The sequence below is a fragment of the Prionailurus bengalensis genome, chromosome A3, assembly GCF_016509475.1.
Source record: "Prionailurus bengalensis isolate Pbe53 chromosome A3, Fcat_Pben_1.1_paternal_pri, whole genome shotgun sequence".
NCBI classification, from domain to species: domain Eukaryota; kingdom Metazoa; phylum Chordata; class Mammalia; order Carnivora; family Felidae; genus Prionailurus; species Prionailurus bengalensis.
The window spans coordinates 109493784-109510179 of NC_057354.1; the positions used below are offsets into that span (position 1 = coordinate 109493784).

General features: G+C 40.5%; 1 protein-coding gene across 4 annotated transcripts in view; it reads left to right on the forward strand.

Moving 5' to 3' along the window:
• ATL2 (atlastin GTPase 2) overlaps window positions 1-6385 on the forward strand; it is a 59589-nt gene extending 53204 nt beyond the window's left edge. For 2 of the 4 annotated variants that reach the window (XM_043604140.1, XM_043604143.1), the window contains 4 exons: window positions 1091-1162; window positions 1780-2211; window positions 3719-3733; window positions 3829-5575. In XM_043604140.1, coding sequence (XP_043460075.1) covers window positions 1091-1162; window positions 1780-2211; window positions 3719-3733; window positions 3829-3936 — 627 coding nt within the window. In that variant the 3' untranslated portion in view covers window positions 3937-5575. Of the gene's footprint in view, window positions 1-1090; window positions 1163-1779; window positions 2212-3718; window positions 3734-3828 lie in introns of all 4 variants that reach the window. The other 2 variants (XM_043604141.1, XM_043604142.1) reach the window with 2 other exon arrangements.
• Window positions 6386-16396: the final 10011 nt, after the last annotated feature.

Here is a 16396-nt window from a genome sequence, read left to right on the forward strand (position 1 = left end):
TATGATTGCAGACCTTGCACACATAGGCCATCAGAAATAAAGTTGCTAGAGAAGTGTAGAAAACTTCCTCTTGCAGGAGATAGCTTAATAAGGGCCTGTCTAAACCAAACTTCTTCTCTTCTCTGAGTCTGTGACATTGAATGTTTTTAGTAAGGCTTATTTCATCTTGGTATTAATGATTTAGAGCTGCTTCTAGTACATACAGGTTTTTTTTTTTTCTTTTTTCTCTCTTTTTTAAAAGGTGTTCTTTGGGGACAATGTTATTTTAATGTTTATTTATTTTTGAGACAGGGAGAGACAGAGCATGAACAGGGGAGGGTCAGAGAGAGAGGGAGACACAGAATCTGAAACAGGCTCCAGGCTCCGAGCTGTCAGCCCAGAGCCCGACGCAGGGCTCGAACTCACGGACCGCAAGATCATGACCTGAGCCGAAGTCGGACACTTAACCGACTTTGCCACCCAGGCACCCCTGGGGACAATGTTATTTTAACCTAAGTTTATTTTTTTTTCATTCATGTCCGTCACTTCTTACTAAATTTTACTAATTTCATTGTGTTCATACTGTTAATTTTTCACCCAAATTTAGGTTTTATTTCTTTCAGATACATACCTAGTTTATGTTTTTTAAGATTTGCTATTTTGGACAATTTTTCAGTTTTATGGTGGATTGAATAGTATTTTCTTCTAAAACTCCTGTAGTAAGCAGTTTTGTGGATTTAAAAATCTCTTGTGTCATACTGATATGAGAGAGCAAGCATATGGGTAATTTTTAATTCTATACATCTGGAGACTTGACACTTCTTAGGGTATGTCTAATTCTCTACAATTTCCTGAGCATGTGTGCTATTTTTTTTTTTTTTTTTACAAACCCATTTTAACAAACCTAAGCAAAACAAAATTGGACAGGCAGTCCCATTAGAAGCCATTACTATATCCCTTCCATTGGAAAGGAAAACTGGAAGTTGATAATGTTTTCTCTGGTTCATTTTCAGACTTGTTCACTCTATAGACTTTATTTTGTTAGTCAGAATTTATAGAGCCGCTGGGCATTTTTTGCATAAAATTGGCACATTTTGTTTTATTTTTCTAGGCAACAGCTGAAGCTAATAATCTTGCTGCGGTAGCAGGAGCAAGAGAGATCTATTGCAAAAGTATGGAGCAGGTTTGTAACCAACATTTACATTTGACACTAAAGTGAGACAGAGGATTTTTACAGTTAAATAATTGAAATAATTTGTGCTCCTTACGTACTGTCACAATACATCATTCACTGATTCCCCTTCATCATCTCTGCTGGAAATAACTAAGAAAATAATTTTCATGTTTAGAGTGCACGATATAGGTGGCAAGTTACTACGTAAATCATACTAAAATAGTTTTGACGCATGATTCAGAGTGCTCTTATTAGCAGCTTCTGATGTAATATTAGTTTAAGGCCAATGACAACTTCTGTGCTAAACTTGCTAACTAGAACGTTAAAGGACCTTTTTTATGTGTTCTCTTTTACCCACTCTCTGCCCAGAGTCTTGTGAAGTCGGGTACAGATTTTTTTTTTTTTTTGTCTTTACTGGTATTAGTCATACTTGGAGAATTTATTTTACCCGAGTCCATTAAACATACAAGAAATAGGTTATGATTATGTACGAGATATTATGAACAAGTTTAAAACTGAACCATGTAGATGGCTTGACTTTTTGAGACTAAAAACTGTGAACCGGGAATGTTTTTTAAGTGTGAATTGTTCCTAGCCAGTAATCTGTCTTGTACTCCTCTGTACAGGTATGTGGTGGGGACAAGCCTTACATTGCACCTTCAGATCTGGAGCGAAAACACCTGGATCTCAAGGAAGTGGCGATCAAACAGTTTCGTTCAGTAAAAAAAATGGGCGGAGATGAATTCTGCCATCGTTATCAGGACCAGCTTGAAGCTGAAATTGAAGAAACCTATGCAAACTTGATAAAGCACAATGATGGCAAAAACATCTTCTATGCTGCTCGTACCCCGGCCACACTGTTTGCAGTCATGTTTGCTATGTACATAATCTCAGGACTGACCGGCTTCATTGGCCTAAACTCTATAGCCGTCTTGTGTAACCTTGTCATGGGGTTAGCACTGACATCTCTTTGTACTTGGGCATATGTAAAATACTCTGGGGAGTTCAGAGAAATTGGAACAATGATTGATCAGATTGCTGAAACACTATGGGAACAGGTTGGTATCTATCTTTTGGTTTTTCAGTGACTAATCTCATCCCTGTGACATTTCCCTACCCTTCTCCTGCAGTATTCGCACACCTCCTTTTCCTTTATACGAGGAATGTCAAAAGGATGTTTTCTGTTTTGTTTGGTTATGGTTGTGTAATCTGAATATAAAGTATGAACTGAGTAATTTTTTTTTTCTTAAAGTCATAATTTTAGTGTGCTTTGATTGGCTTAAATCTGTAATATCTTTGGATAGATTCTTAGTCAGAGGCCTGATTATACCAGACAATGGGCAGGGCCAGAGTCTCTACGGACTTTTTTCTTAGAGGAAAGAAAATATAATCAGTGTAAGAAAGAAATTTGGAAGTGCAGTGCTTTAAGAAAGCAAAAGAAGTGTCTTATTAACCCTGGCAAGAAGCAATTCATGCCTATATTTGAGGGAAAATATTGATATTCAGGTCTTTGTTGCCTTCCGTGAAGATAGTGGTGATTTACTGATGGAACAACCTGATAGGGATTTCTTTTACCAAAGGAATTTTGTTTGCTGTCCGTACTATGGAAACACTAATGAACAAAACAAAGCGCCACAAACAGAGAACCAGCTTCTCTTAATGGTAATCTTTGACTTCAACCAGAATTCAAATCATAATCTTTTACCTCAAACCAGAATTCAAAGTCGGGCCTGACAAGAATCTACTAAGGGAAGCCATGTTGAATGTCCACCTGTGTGCTGGAATTCCCCGGGTTCAGAAAATTCCGTTCAAGGATGTTGTCATTAAAATGATCATCGTGAAATACTTGAGCATCATGTCAAGGATCAGAATGAAAGCTGCAGTTAGTATTGATGGACAGCATAATAGGCATTTTCAGATACCACTTCTGGGCATAAGAAGTATTGGGCTTATTTGGAGGTCTAGGACATGCAGGTCCATGTTGGTTTTGCCTTTAAATTTAAAGACGGAAGAAGTAAATCATTTTTTGGTGAAGGTTGATTGGGCATTGACTTTTCTTGTAACAGTGTCATTATTTTATGAAGTGACCCGCCATATTAGTTTGGATTTTGTATTTATTCTTTAGAGAAATTTGGATCTGATTTGGAAGCTTGTGTTTGGATATTTGTTAAATTTAACCCTTCATTTAAAAAAAAAAACCTCACTCTTGATATTCCTTTGATATCTTCTAATAGAGGATGGATTAAAAGCTATTGCAGCCTCGCTTTTTTAAAAAAAAATTCTCTACTTTAAAATTGTGGACCATCACTAATTTTCTGCAGCATGAATTTTAATCATTGTGCGATGTCTTCATTTGAAAACCAGTCATCCTCCTATATCATGCTCCGGTAGCACTGATTCTAGGACCTTAGAGGTGCCATTATTACAAAACAATTAAGTGGAAGAGTCTAAAGTGTAAAATTACCAGCGTAGGTGAGGTAGGTTGATCACTAGTCAGAGAAGATATGTGCTGTGTCAACAAACCTTGCCTAAATCTTCTTGCATTTCTCTTTTCTTTTGCTTCAGAGGAGTCCCAGGAAGGTGAGAAACTCACAGTCGCAGATTCTTGTAGTCTTAAACGCTTTAACTTCAAGGCGCTCTGAGTCATTGTCCTAACGAGTCACTCCATGTTTTAGGTGTTTTCCAAACTGTTTGAAGTTACTAGACGTCGAATGGTCCGTCGTGCTCTTTCATCAGCACAGCGACAGAGACTGTCATCCAACAATAACAAGAAGAAAAATTAGACAGTATTTTTAACTTTTTTCTCTATCTGAAGTTGTTCACCCTTAAACATGTAGGACAATAAGCAGGACCGTCTGGGCCGGTCTGCATAAATGCTGTATACTTACCAGATTTGATGCTGCATAGAGGGTATGGAATCGCACGTCCATCTCATAGGAATTGTAAATGGTTTGAGTAGGAGGAAAGTAATTTTTGTTGCATTATAAGATGTCTAACTGCATTATTTGTAGCATCATAGCTTTTTTGGGGAGAAGCATCTTTTTTATTTCCCACATTCCTGGTTATTTTCTTCATTGCTTTGAATTGAATTTTTATATCTATTTTTCTATGTACCTCTTTTTTTACCTCATGTTTTTATTTGTTTTGCACATCTCTCATACCACAGGTATTGAAGCCCCTGGGTGATAATTTGATGGAGGAAAACATAAGGCAGTCTGTCACAAACTCTATCAAAGCAGGCCTGACTGACCAGGTGTCTCATCATGCCAGATTAAAGACAGACTGACAGTTCATCTCCTCATGGACTCCACTCTCCCTTTTTTTCATGCTTGCTGTACAATGAGAACTCAAATAAAAATAAACCAAAGTTTACAATCAACTGTAGAAGTAGTTTAGTATAACTGGCTTCACAGATGGCTGCCACAGAGTGTGAAAATTGTTTGTTGGTTTTAAGCATTCTGTTCTTGGCTCCTAAGACATGGAGATTGGCTGAGGAGCATTAGTTTATCATGCACATTTGTGCCATGTTTCTTTTTCTTTCTTTCTTTCTTCCTTTTTTTTTTTTTTTTTCCTTTTTACTTAATCTAATGTTAATGAAATTTGTCTTATGTAAAAGGATATTTCAGGGAAATATTTTAAGAAATCTATTTAGAGTCTCTTTAACACCAGTGTCCCATTGAAATTTTAATTTCTAGTGAAGTTATGAATCACTGTATCAAGAATCAGATCGGGATGACAATGAAGCCTTTATTGAGCCACTACATTAAAAGTATATATTGCTTTACTGCCTTCAATACCAGTATTACATAAATGCATGTGTCAGAAGTCTCACAGAAATTACATGACAACTCTTGTAGCTAAGAAAGTGATTCTGAGGTGTACATTTGTCTTGCCTTTTTAAATTTATAAACCTGCCCTAAAAGGAGATGCATATCTGGGAAACTGAACTGTCTTTATTCAGTTTAGCCTTCGTGTACATAAAATATGCCATTAATTTTATTGGGGGAGAAATTCCATCCAAAAATGTTGCCTACAGCTATGAGTTCAGAGTGTCTGTACAGTGTGTAGCTTTTATTTTCTAAAACCACAGATAGGGCATGTATATGAATTATAAATATATAAATACGATTTTGTATTAAAAGTTTTGTAGTTTATGGCAAAATCTGGTTCTGTGGTAGGCTAAGTGCAGTCCCTGTGAAGGAATGTTTGTGGCTCATGTCAGTGTGTGAATGCATAGACAATTTGAAGTTTTTGATATATTTGTGATATTTATCTTCCTTGAGCACTGCAGTCTCCCCACCCCCCCCCCCCAAGGGAATTCAATGGGAATGTTTATCGTGACTTTGTTCTCTGTTGCATTTTAAAGTTATTTCCTGTAATTTATTTTCAGTACATAATTAAAAATTTGTTGTATATATAAAATGAAACTTGTGATTCTTTTTTAAGGAATCCTTCAAGTATGTATTCCATTACATAAACCATATTTGTTCATACTGAAAAGAGCATGAGCAGGAAACACCCAAGTGAGAGCTCTAAGGTATTGTACCCAAAGCTAAGCTTGTAAAACTCACTTTTCTTTGTCTGTCTCTGTTAGGGAAAACTGAACTGTGATTAGCCTAGGTGTAGCTGGGGATTTGTTCATTTCTTTTCTCCCTCTTTCTCTTTCTCTCCCTTTTTTCTTTCTTTCTTTCTTTCTTTCTTTCTTTCTTTCTTTCTTTCTTTCTTTCTTTCTTTCTTTCTTTCTTTCTTTCTTTCTTCCCTTCCCTCCCTTCCCTTCCCTTCCCTTCCCTTCCCTCCCTTCTTTTTTTTTCTTTTCTTTTCTTTTCTTTTCTCTTCTTTTCTTTTCTTTTCTTTTTTTTTTTTCTTTTCTTTTCTTTCTTGTTACATGTAAGGCTAACATTTTTGCAATTCTTTTGTAGCCTTCTTTATAAACACCTATTAAAGTACCTATTTTGGTTGTTAAGTGAAGAAAATTCAGATGTTGAGTTGCATGCCTGAAAGCTCTAAATTTACTTTGGTTGATATATCTCCCCCCACCCCCCTTTTCAAATTCTGATTTTATATGGCTTGTATTTGTTTCCATCTGTATTAAATTGCTACTGACTCATCTGTTCTTCTTAAAACATAATGAATCCACCTGAAAAGTCTTTTTATTTCTTCTAACATCCTGTTTTATGAATGCTGTGGACTGTTTTTATGAATGAAAAAAAATAAAAGGTTTGTTGTATAATAGCAATTCTTCTGAAATTAAAGGCACACAAATTCACTTTAAAAAAAACAAAAAGTTGTGAAATCTACACCATGGATTTGTTAGTTTTTCTTGTTGGAGAATGTGTTTTCCACAAAGAAGATACAATTCTATAAAGGATTCCAAGAAAAAACACTTCGGTATCAGCCGGAAGACTGTGAAAACTATTAAGGAGCAATAAAAGGGATTAAAGACAAATACAAAGCTATTGGCTGAAATAACTTGGGTGTTAGTATGTTTTCTGTGGTACAATTTTGTAGTAACCCACGTAATAAGGTAGGTTTTTAAAAAATACTTAATGACAAGTGATTTCCTGGTTAAGACCCAAGTAATTTTGTGGAACGGACAGTCGTTTACAACCTACCGAGTCTGCCTTACACATTTCTCCTGAAGATAGCTAGCCGGTCGGTCATCCTCACTTGCCTGAACATACTCTATCTGTGAACTTGAATAGCAGTGTTTCGCTGGTGAGCATTGTGTTTTCAGCAAACTCCGACCTGGACTTGCTTTAGTTGTTTTATTTCCGGAATGGGGCAGACCAGGGGCTTCATCTTGCTGGAGATGGGAGTGCTGTTGGTGTCAGTTACGTTGTTTCATTATTATGGGATCAAAAAAGAAAAGGTTTGTCCTTGACTTGGTTAAAAACCTGTTAAAAATATGTACCGTCAAGGGTCAGAAAACACGGCGGTGCTGCTGTTAGTGGTGCCCTGTATAGATATAAGAAATGGCCCTTCACAAAGTTTTTTAAAGCACTTGCGGGAACTGGCTCTTTGATCGGCCGTGTATCTGCTAACGGAGGTTGCTTGTGTCTGATCTCCACACTATTAGGCTTCATTCGTGGTCTGAATTCCCAAACTTTGGTCAGAATCCACCTGTGCACCTGTGTTTTACCATTCCCATCACAGTTGCGGGATGATGATAAAAATCAGCCTAGAGAGCTGTCAGCTGTGCGGCTGGCAGCCGGCGCTTACCAGTCTCGCAGGGTTTGCTAACCAAATGGCTGGCTGTCTTGGATTCATTCCGTCTGGAGCCTCTGTCACAGAACTTTGGGGAGCCTTCCAGTGGGCTCCTGGGCAAACAAAGCTAAAGTAGAGCTGAACCAAGCAGGAGAGAGAATTGCTACTTTCTCCACCCAAGTCTTAGATCCTAGGGATTTATCCCCTTTCAAATTGGGGTTTTTGCTGTTTAGGTTGAGGAACTGATCTACCCTTGACATCCTTCAGTGCAACTGAACAAGTCCTGTATGTTCTTTTAGATTTGTGACTTTCTGGCTTCTTTGGAGCCGAAGCTAGCAGTTGGCCAGGTCAAAAGTGCCCAAAGATAAATGCAAGCAGGTTAAGAAGAGGGGGTCACAGCCTTTGTATAACCCAGTGAAGCACTTCCACGTATGTTCGCACTTTTCATCCAACAGCCCTGTGAGGAAGCTAGGAAACCACGTTATCACAAAAGCGTCTGGGGGCACCTTAGGCTTGCAAACCGGGATGCTAGCACACGCCTCCAGGGTTTCAATCCTTCAGAAGTTTCAGACCCAGAGAGTAATGTTCCTAACTCAAGAAGAAAACTCTGTCTTGGTGGCATTCTGTGAAGCACCAAAAGGTGGAGGAAACATGATTTTATTATACTGAAACAAGGTGGAAATCACGTGTAATATCACCCTTAAAAGACACGAAGCAAGAGGTGAAATTTTCCTGTTCTTTTGATTGTGCACCTCAAAGGTAACTTCCTGGGTGTGCTATTGAAATCATCCCCATGCTTATCGACACATCTGTAGGTGCATAAAGTACACTCTTGATTTTTATTTTACACAAAAATAGAATGACCCCGTATGTGATATTCTGCGCCCTTAGAACACATTTTCCTAAGCCACTAAGTAATTCTTTAGTGCTCACATGATTGATTCTTCTGAGGGTCGAAGGGGTTTTGAGGAGAGAACATCAGACCTTGGATTGCTGCTGTGGCTTTCTTATTTTTTACGCGTTTTCCCCACCACAGGATTGGTGAGAGAACCCAATAAGAACATGTGAAGGGTGTCTGGGAAGCACATACAAGAATAGAAAATGTGCACTCTCAATTTTTCTTGTTCTAAGGCTGCATGTGCTGCCTTCATTTGGCCAGGAGTCAGATAAACTACTTCCTGAAGCTTGGCCATCACTAACTTTTTTTTGGGGGGGGGGGGGAGGGCTCATTTGGGCCTTCGTGTATACTTCCCAGTCACAAAACATGAAGACTACCAAAAAAACTTGGAAGAATACTTGCCTTTCAATTCCAGGAAGAGGAGCTAGACCTTGGAGTTAAAACTTTGACCCCAGCACCCCTGCTTTCCACTTGTGAATTTGGGTAAGCGCTTTGGAACAGCCTCGCCTCGGCTGCTTTGTCTATAAAATGGAGAGAATGCCTATCCCTCAGGGTTGCTCTCAGGATGGGGTGAGAACCTATTTTGAATCCTTTTTATGGTGATGATGTTCGAGAAAAATGCATCTATCTTCCCAATCCTACCTACTTTTAATTTTATACCTTCTGCTTCCTGAAGAGAAAAACAGGATAAATCTTAGAAGGTGATGGTCATTGCTATCTTGTCTGTAAAAAAAATGCAGTGTCAGTAAGTCCCTCAACTAGTTTAAGCTCCTTGGAAAGAATAAGTCGATACTTTATGCATTCTTTAATCTTTCACATTCTCCACTATTCTTGTGCATGGCAAACGCACGGAATATTTTAACACGCGCTGGACTGGTCCACTTCATCCCCTCCGCTCACGTCCATACTTGTACCATCTACTGTAAATGAACCAGGTTGTCGTTCGGCAACTGTGGACTCCTAAATATCCATGTGTTTTCTCCTCTTGGCCTCAAAATGCTAAGGAACATGATTATTAACTAAAAAATACCTGGTAAAATAATTTTGGCGTAGGGTGAGTGTGGTCTACCCTTAACAGATCTGGATTATCTTTAGAACTTTAGTTATACTGATTTGATCTGATGCATCTTAAGTATCTGCTCTTTTAAGTTGTTCCAAAATTTGGTTCACAAGCCTGTGCAGTAAGGAGTTAAGAGTTGTTCTTACATTTATCGTGTCTCTAAGAATGTTGATGTTGCTTAGAACGCTTAGGATTCCTGGGAGGACTGAAGCCCTTACAAGAGGCTAAACAGCAACAACAACAAAACCCAAAACCAAAAAATCAACCAACCAAATGAAAAATCCAAAAACCCCCAAACTAATACATTTAACATCTAAATACCGCCAGTGCTGGGGTAATGACTTTGGGGTGGGTCCTCTTTACCTTCATGGCAGGGGTGGGGCAGAGAGAGGGAACGAAAGAATCCCGAGTAGGCCCACACCCAGTTCAGAGCCGAAATAGGGCTCCATCTCAAGACTGTGGGGCTCGATCTCAGGACCGTTGAGATCCTGACCTGGGCCAAAATCAAGAGTCGGATGCCCAACTGACAGTCACCCTGGCGCCCCATCCTTCGTTTTGATAGAGGAGTCCTCTTGAGTCTCAAAGACGTTGTCTGTGTTTACCAAGGGGGTGCGCTCCGGGATCGGAAGCCGGGCCTGGCTTTAGAGTCCAGAGAGCCAAGTACTTGCCCACCTTATCACAATGAGAAGCACGCATCGTCCTCCACGGGCAGAGGAAGGAAGTGGAAAAAAGATCAACAAGGAGGAACACAGCCGGGCTCCAGTGCAGGTGAGGCCGGTGTGGGAACGGTGGATGTGGCCCCGGGAGAGAACTGTAAACACAGACGGTCAAGATTGCCGAGGGCCCACGTGGGCAGACTTGGCGGTTAGATGTTGAGGATACCCGAACCACTCTTCCAGACTTGGAAGACATCAGTTAAGCGGTAGTTTTAATAGCCTTAGGGTAGTTTCTCAAAGTATGGTTTTATTTATTTTCTTAATCAGAATTGCCTGGAGTGTCTGTTTCACATACGCACCCCTGACCTCCCTCACACAGTGGGTAATGAATTTAAATCTGTATTTCTAATAGGCTTCTTAGATAATTCTGATGCCTACTGAAGCTTAAGAGCCAGTATTAGAGCAGTGTCGTGTTAGAGGAGTAGTTGGATTATAGATCTCTCCTGCAGTTTTTATACTGACTAGGAAAGCTTTCTGCAGAGACGTGAAATGATGTTCTTGTATTCGGTTGTTTAGCTGAGAGGCTGGTGGAGAAGTGGAGAAGGACATGTTGACAGAGGTGGAAAGTGTACTCCTCTCCCATAGGAAGGTGGATCTCCTCTCTCCCAAGTTACAGACCCATTCTTTACCTCAGCCCTTCTTTCAGCATTGCCACTGTGCCTCGCGGGCATTGGACTGAATCTCTCTTTTAAGATACTTTCCTTGGGTAACAAGCTAGGTACTGCTATCATTGTGGTCTTCTTATTTCATTAGGGAAATGTTCGAGATTGATGAGACTTTTCATAGCGTTGTTTGTTTTTTCATCCGCCTTTGAATGCAAGGAAAAGAGCCCCAGGGCTAAATCCCCCAATGTCCATAAATCAGCAGAGAGATTACCTCTATCAAAGTATAATCTTCAGAAAATCAGACATGACTCATACAGGTACATAATGAATTTTTGTCAAATTTATTTGCCTCCTTAATGAGGAAATCGTTAAGGTGGCGAAGCTGGTTCAAAGCATTGGAGCAACGGGAGTTATGTAGGCCACCGGGAAGGGTTTGGAAACCAGTATGCCGAGGGATCTGAGCTCCTCAGAGTAAGTAGCAAAGATCAGCGAGTCTCAGACTTTGTGGTCTTAGGACCCCTTTACAGGCTTAAAGGACCCCAAATGGTCTGTCAATATTTACTTTGCAAATTAAAACAAAAGTTTAAATATTTATTAATTTAAAAATAAACCCATCATACGTTAACATTTTTTAAATGAAAATAAATAAAAATAGCTCCATATATATATATATATATATATATATATATATGAAAAATAGCTCCATATATATATGTGTGTGTGTGTGTGTGTGTGTGTGTGTATATATAGGCATTCTTTTACATGTTTGCAAATAGAACACTTTAACTGGCTTAGAGGACAGCTGGATTCTCATATCAGCCTCCACATTCATATGTTACAATATGTTGTTTTGGTTGAAGTATATGAAGAAAATCTGGCCTCACATGGTTTTGCAGTTGGAAAAGGAGGACCTTCTAGAATCCCCAAAGTGCATGCTGGGGACTCCCAGAGGTCTTTGGATTACATTTTGAGAACCACTGCCCAACATTAAGAAATACCCTTGGCAGGTATGTTAGACAATGCCCCTGTATGAATTTGCAAGGACATGCTGTACTGTCTTATGCTTTCTTTCCAAGTTGGGGATAGTTTTTCTTAATACTTTGAAGCCCACGTCTTGTTCCTGCCACTAGGAACAAGTTGGGCCAGACAGACCAAATTCCACTTGTAAACAGTAGGAATTGGAACTACTTGTAAACCCATTTCTTTAAACAATCTGCCCCCGCTCCCCAAAAATCTTTTTTTCCCCATCAGTAAAAAAATGTGTGCAAGAGATTTTGAAAATATGAAGTACTTTGAACTTGTCAGAGATGAACACCGATACCTTTTTTAAGGCCTTCCAGTCTGTTATCCGTGTTAGCGTGTCAAAGTCCGTCCCGTTTCATTTGGTACCGTGCTCTACGTAACGCCTTTTTGAAACTGCATTCTCCATTTAATATATCATGAGTCGTTTTTCATGAGAGTAGATCATATTCTAAGTTTTTTTTTTTTTAATGGCTACATTTTATTTTTGTTACGCTTTATCTAGTTTTGTAACATTGCATATTTTGACATTTTCATGTTCGGTGTGTTAATAACACAGCCATGGATGACCTTGTACCTGCAATCTTGTGCTGGTCTCTGCTAGTAACCAGGAGATGGGCACAAACTCCTGGAGTTAGAAAATCCCTGCCCTCTAGAAGTCTCGTAGCAACTTACGTCTTCCCCAGCGGTACCTGAGACTACGGTCCCAGCGCCAGTGGCTCCGGGCCAACCCCATCAGGCCTCACTACGCGTCTCCCCCATTCGACATCAGAAAATGAAGTCATTTATCTTCACGTTGCTTCACATATCACTAGAGCCAGTGGTTCTCAGCTCTGACTGTGTATCAGGATCACCGCACCCCTGGAGCTTGTGACCCCTTGTCCTAAAAGTTCCCTCCCCCAGGTGGTTTTATTGTGCAGGTGGGACGGAGAACCACCACGTGCTCTTACCCCAACCTTACCTTTCCCTGCCTTCCTGCCCCTTTCTTCGCACTCTGTATAATCCAGGGTCTGTTATTAGCGAATTCGCTGAAAACTTTATCTCTGTGTGGGTTTTCTCTTCACGTCTCTCCAGAACTGAAACCTGGTTTCCTTTTCCACTCCCCAGCTCGATGTCTGCCACGCAGCCTGCTCGAGGCTGGTGTTCCCCACACCCTGTGATCTTCGGGTCCTAAAGGAGAGTTCCCTGTCCTTGCAGTCCACGGCTGACTTCAAATCTCTGTTGAACAACAACAAACGAAACAGCTTCTTCACAGTTGTCAGAATTTTCCACTCATCACCCCAACGTACCATGGGCAACCTACCCACTATGCTGGTGCTGTCCCCTTTTGTGGTCATTCTGGGCAACCTCACCTCCGATACGTGACTCCACCGATCCCACAATTGTTTTCAGTTCTCAGGATATCTCCTCCCCCTCCATCTCCACCCGTTCATAAGTCATAGCCTCCCACTGTAGAATTCCCCACCTCCTAAATCTAGAATTTTGACAGCAATCACTTGTCAGCCTTTCTCGGATTCCCTTTCAAGACATTCTCTGATCCTTTCAAATCTCTCTCCTCCTTTGGCCCCGCTTTCCGTACGTGTCATCCCGTGTCACCCCCTTCTCCCTCTCCATGGTGCAGTGGCCCAGCACTACACGCATTCCTTCATACACGTCCTTCGCCCCTTTGTGGCACCTGTACCTCTACTCTAGCAGCTGAATATTACTGGAGGAGATAACAGAAGGCTGCTGGCTAATGTTCCTTAAACTGCATTACCGCAGATCTGAAATGGGTACTCGGTCCTGCCCAACAACCTGACCACACTTCTCTGGTAAATTGAGGGGCTATTTTACACCTTCTTGCTCCTCAGATTATTAAAATCCTTTCTCTCCTCTACTTCTGCTCTGCTGACTTCACCTTACATCCCACAGACATACAAGAAGACTATAATTTTATCTTGCCACGAATGATCTATGAGCGTGACTCTAAATGTGCCCAGATGATTCTGTATTTCTCTCTGTTACACAACGGATGGTGTCCCTGTTCATATCTGAGGTCTACTCTTTTCTATGTGCTCCGGAATCCATTTTCTTGAGGACTTTGATCCTGCAAATATCCTTTTTCTTTGCGTCTCTCTGCATCATCAAATTCTCTGCTACTGCATCATTTCTTTGGGCTTTCCAGACACTCCTTAATATCACCCAACTTCAAAAAAGCAAAACAAACAAACAAACAAAACCTTTCCCTTATCCTGTCCTTTCCCTTCTAGCTATAGTCCCTTTTTTTTTCTATACAGCAAAATTTTCTGAAAGATTTATATACACAGACTGCCTCTATTTTCTTACCTGAACTGACTCCAAGCTGGCTTGTCTCCACCAGTTCATGGGAACAGTTCTGATTAACATTACAAAAGACATCTTCGAAGCTAACGGTCTATCTAATATCAGAGTCTCTCAGTAGCAGTCCATATAGTTGATATAGTTGACTACACCCTCATTGAAACGCGTTCATGATTATTCCTCTTACCACACTTGTCAGTCTCCTATTCAGTGCCTTTTGCTGGATCCCATAACCACCATCTTTACACTGGTGACTGTTACATCTGTATCTCCCACCCGCACTCTGTACTGAACTACACCACACCTCCATTTGTATGTCCGTGTCAATTTATGCCAAGAGTAGAACTACTGATTCTCTCCCCACGCCATCCTACACACTCGGAAGTGTTCTGTCTCAGTCAACATCTATGTATGAGTTCTCTTCGATTCTACCCTTTCTGTCATCTCCACATTCAACCTATCCTAGGCCCATTGGTTCTGTTTCAGAACATATCCTCAATCTGATTTCTTCTCTCCAGCTCCCCTGCTCCAACTCTGGTCACACACCATCCTCCCTCTTCGGCTCAAACTGGTCTGTTCACCTTCTTACCGTCTGTTCTCCCCAAAGTGGTCAGAACCACTCTTACTCTAAAGAGAGAATCAATCGTACTTTGCTGTTTCATTCTCCAGGGAGTTCCCCTTGCTGCTGAAATAAACCTCTGGCTCCTTACCATGGCAGAGAAGCTGGCCCTTGCATATCTCTGTGAGTTCATCTTTTTCCTCATTTCACTGTGCTCCCGCCACAGAAGTGACTCTACCCTTAATCACATGAAAACCGTCTCAGGGCTTCGATGCTTATTGTTTATTCCACAGGAATGTTCTTTCACCAGATCTCCCTTCCCATCCTTCAGATCTCAACCCAAACATTAGTTACCTCCTCAGAGGCACCTCCTAACCACTGTTATCCCAGGAGTGCCATTGCTTGACCCTATTCTAGCATTTTCTCCTCAGTACCTGATGTCTTATTTGTTTGCGTATTAATAGGTCTTCCTATAGTAGTATGTTAGCTTCTAAAGGTTAGGGATTCTCTTTGTCCAACTGCCATGTTTCTAGCTCTTTGGAGAGTGCCTGGTTGAGTCAGAACACAATATTAACTACTTGAATTGTCTGTAAACACTTCTTTTAAAAGGTCTTTTAAAAATGTTTATTTATTTTGAGAGAGAGAGAGAGAGTGCGAGCAGGGGAGGGGCAGAGAGAGAGGGAGAGAGAGAGAATCCCAAGCAGATCATGTGGGGCCAATCCCATGAACAAGATCCCATGAACCGCGAGATCATGACCTGAGCCAAAATCGAGAGTCAGACTCTCAACTGACTGAGCCACCGAGGTGCCCTGTAAACACTTAAAAAAACCCAAAAAACTATATATATATATATATACAGTTAACCTGTTTAAAGAGCTATTGGATGAAAGAATTGCAGATCTCTCTGCCACAGCAAATGGTCACGAAAACACCCTCAAATCACAACCTTGGAAGGGTCTTGAGAAGTAAATGGATAAACTTAATATTGACAAGAACAGTCTTATAGCAAGTATACTTAACTACACGTAGTTGGCAAATACCTTCGATGCTTAAAAAGATACTATACATACATTAAGCGAAACTCTCCCAAATCCTTCAAGGGCAATGTAGGTAGAATAGTGGAGAAAAGGCTTCAGGGAGGGGCAAGAAATGCAGGAGGCACCATGCATGCAGGTAAGCTTCACACTGGTTTGACTCCAGTAATATTTCCCAGGGAAGCTGACTCTCGCGTGTCGGCAAACAGCAGTTGTTGAGTAAATGTCAACGATGTTACTTCAGGGCTGTTTGTGGTGTCAATATGTGCATCGACATTTTTTAATGTCACAGTGTCATATCTTTCCTGTTTGAGGAGGTGTGGTGCCGGGCAGAGGAGATCAAATGAAGAGTTAATGTAAAAGTCCATCAAGAGATGCTTAAAGACACGATTATGAAGATTTTCAAACATAAAGAAAGTAGAACAGTCGAATGAACTTCCATGTGCCTGTCATCCAGATTAGATAGTGACCAGCATATAGCCAGCCCGGTTTCATCTATATGCTGCTACTCCTCCGTCCCCAGACTCCATTGTTTTCAAGGACGTGTCAGATATTTCATTATTTCAAGCATCTCAGTATGTATCTCTAAAACATCAGGACTTTCATTTTTGGCAACCTCAATACTCTTATTTTTTCTAAAAGAATAACAGTATCGAATAGCCAGTCGGCATTCAAATTTTCCTAGTTATCTTTTAAATATCTTCATGAGGCCAAAGTCCCTGACCATCCACTACAAGAAGTTGAACTTACTTGTCATGGGCATTGCCCTAGTTGTGTGGCACAGGCTCTGGATAGATCTTGCAGATTTCCTCAAAAATTAAGGGTGAT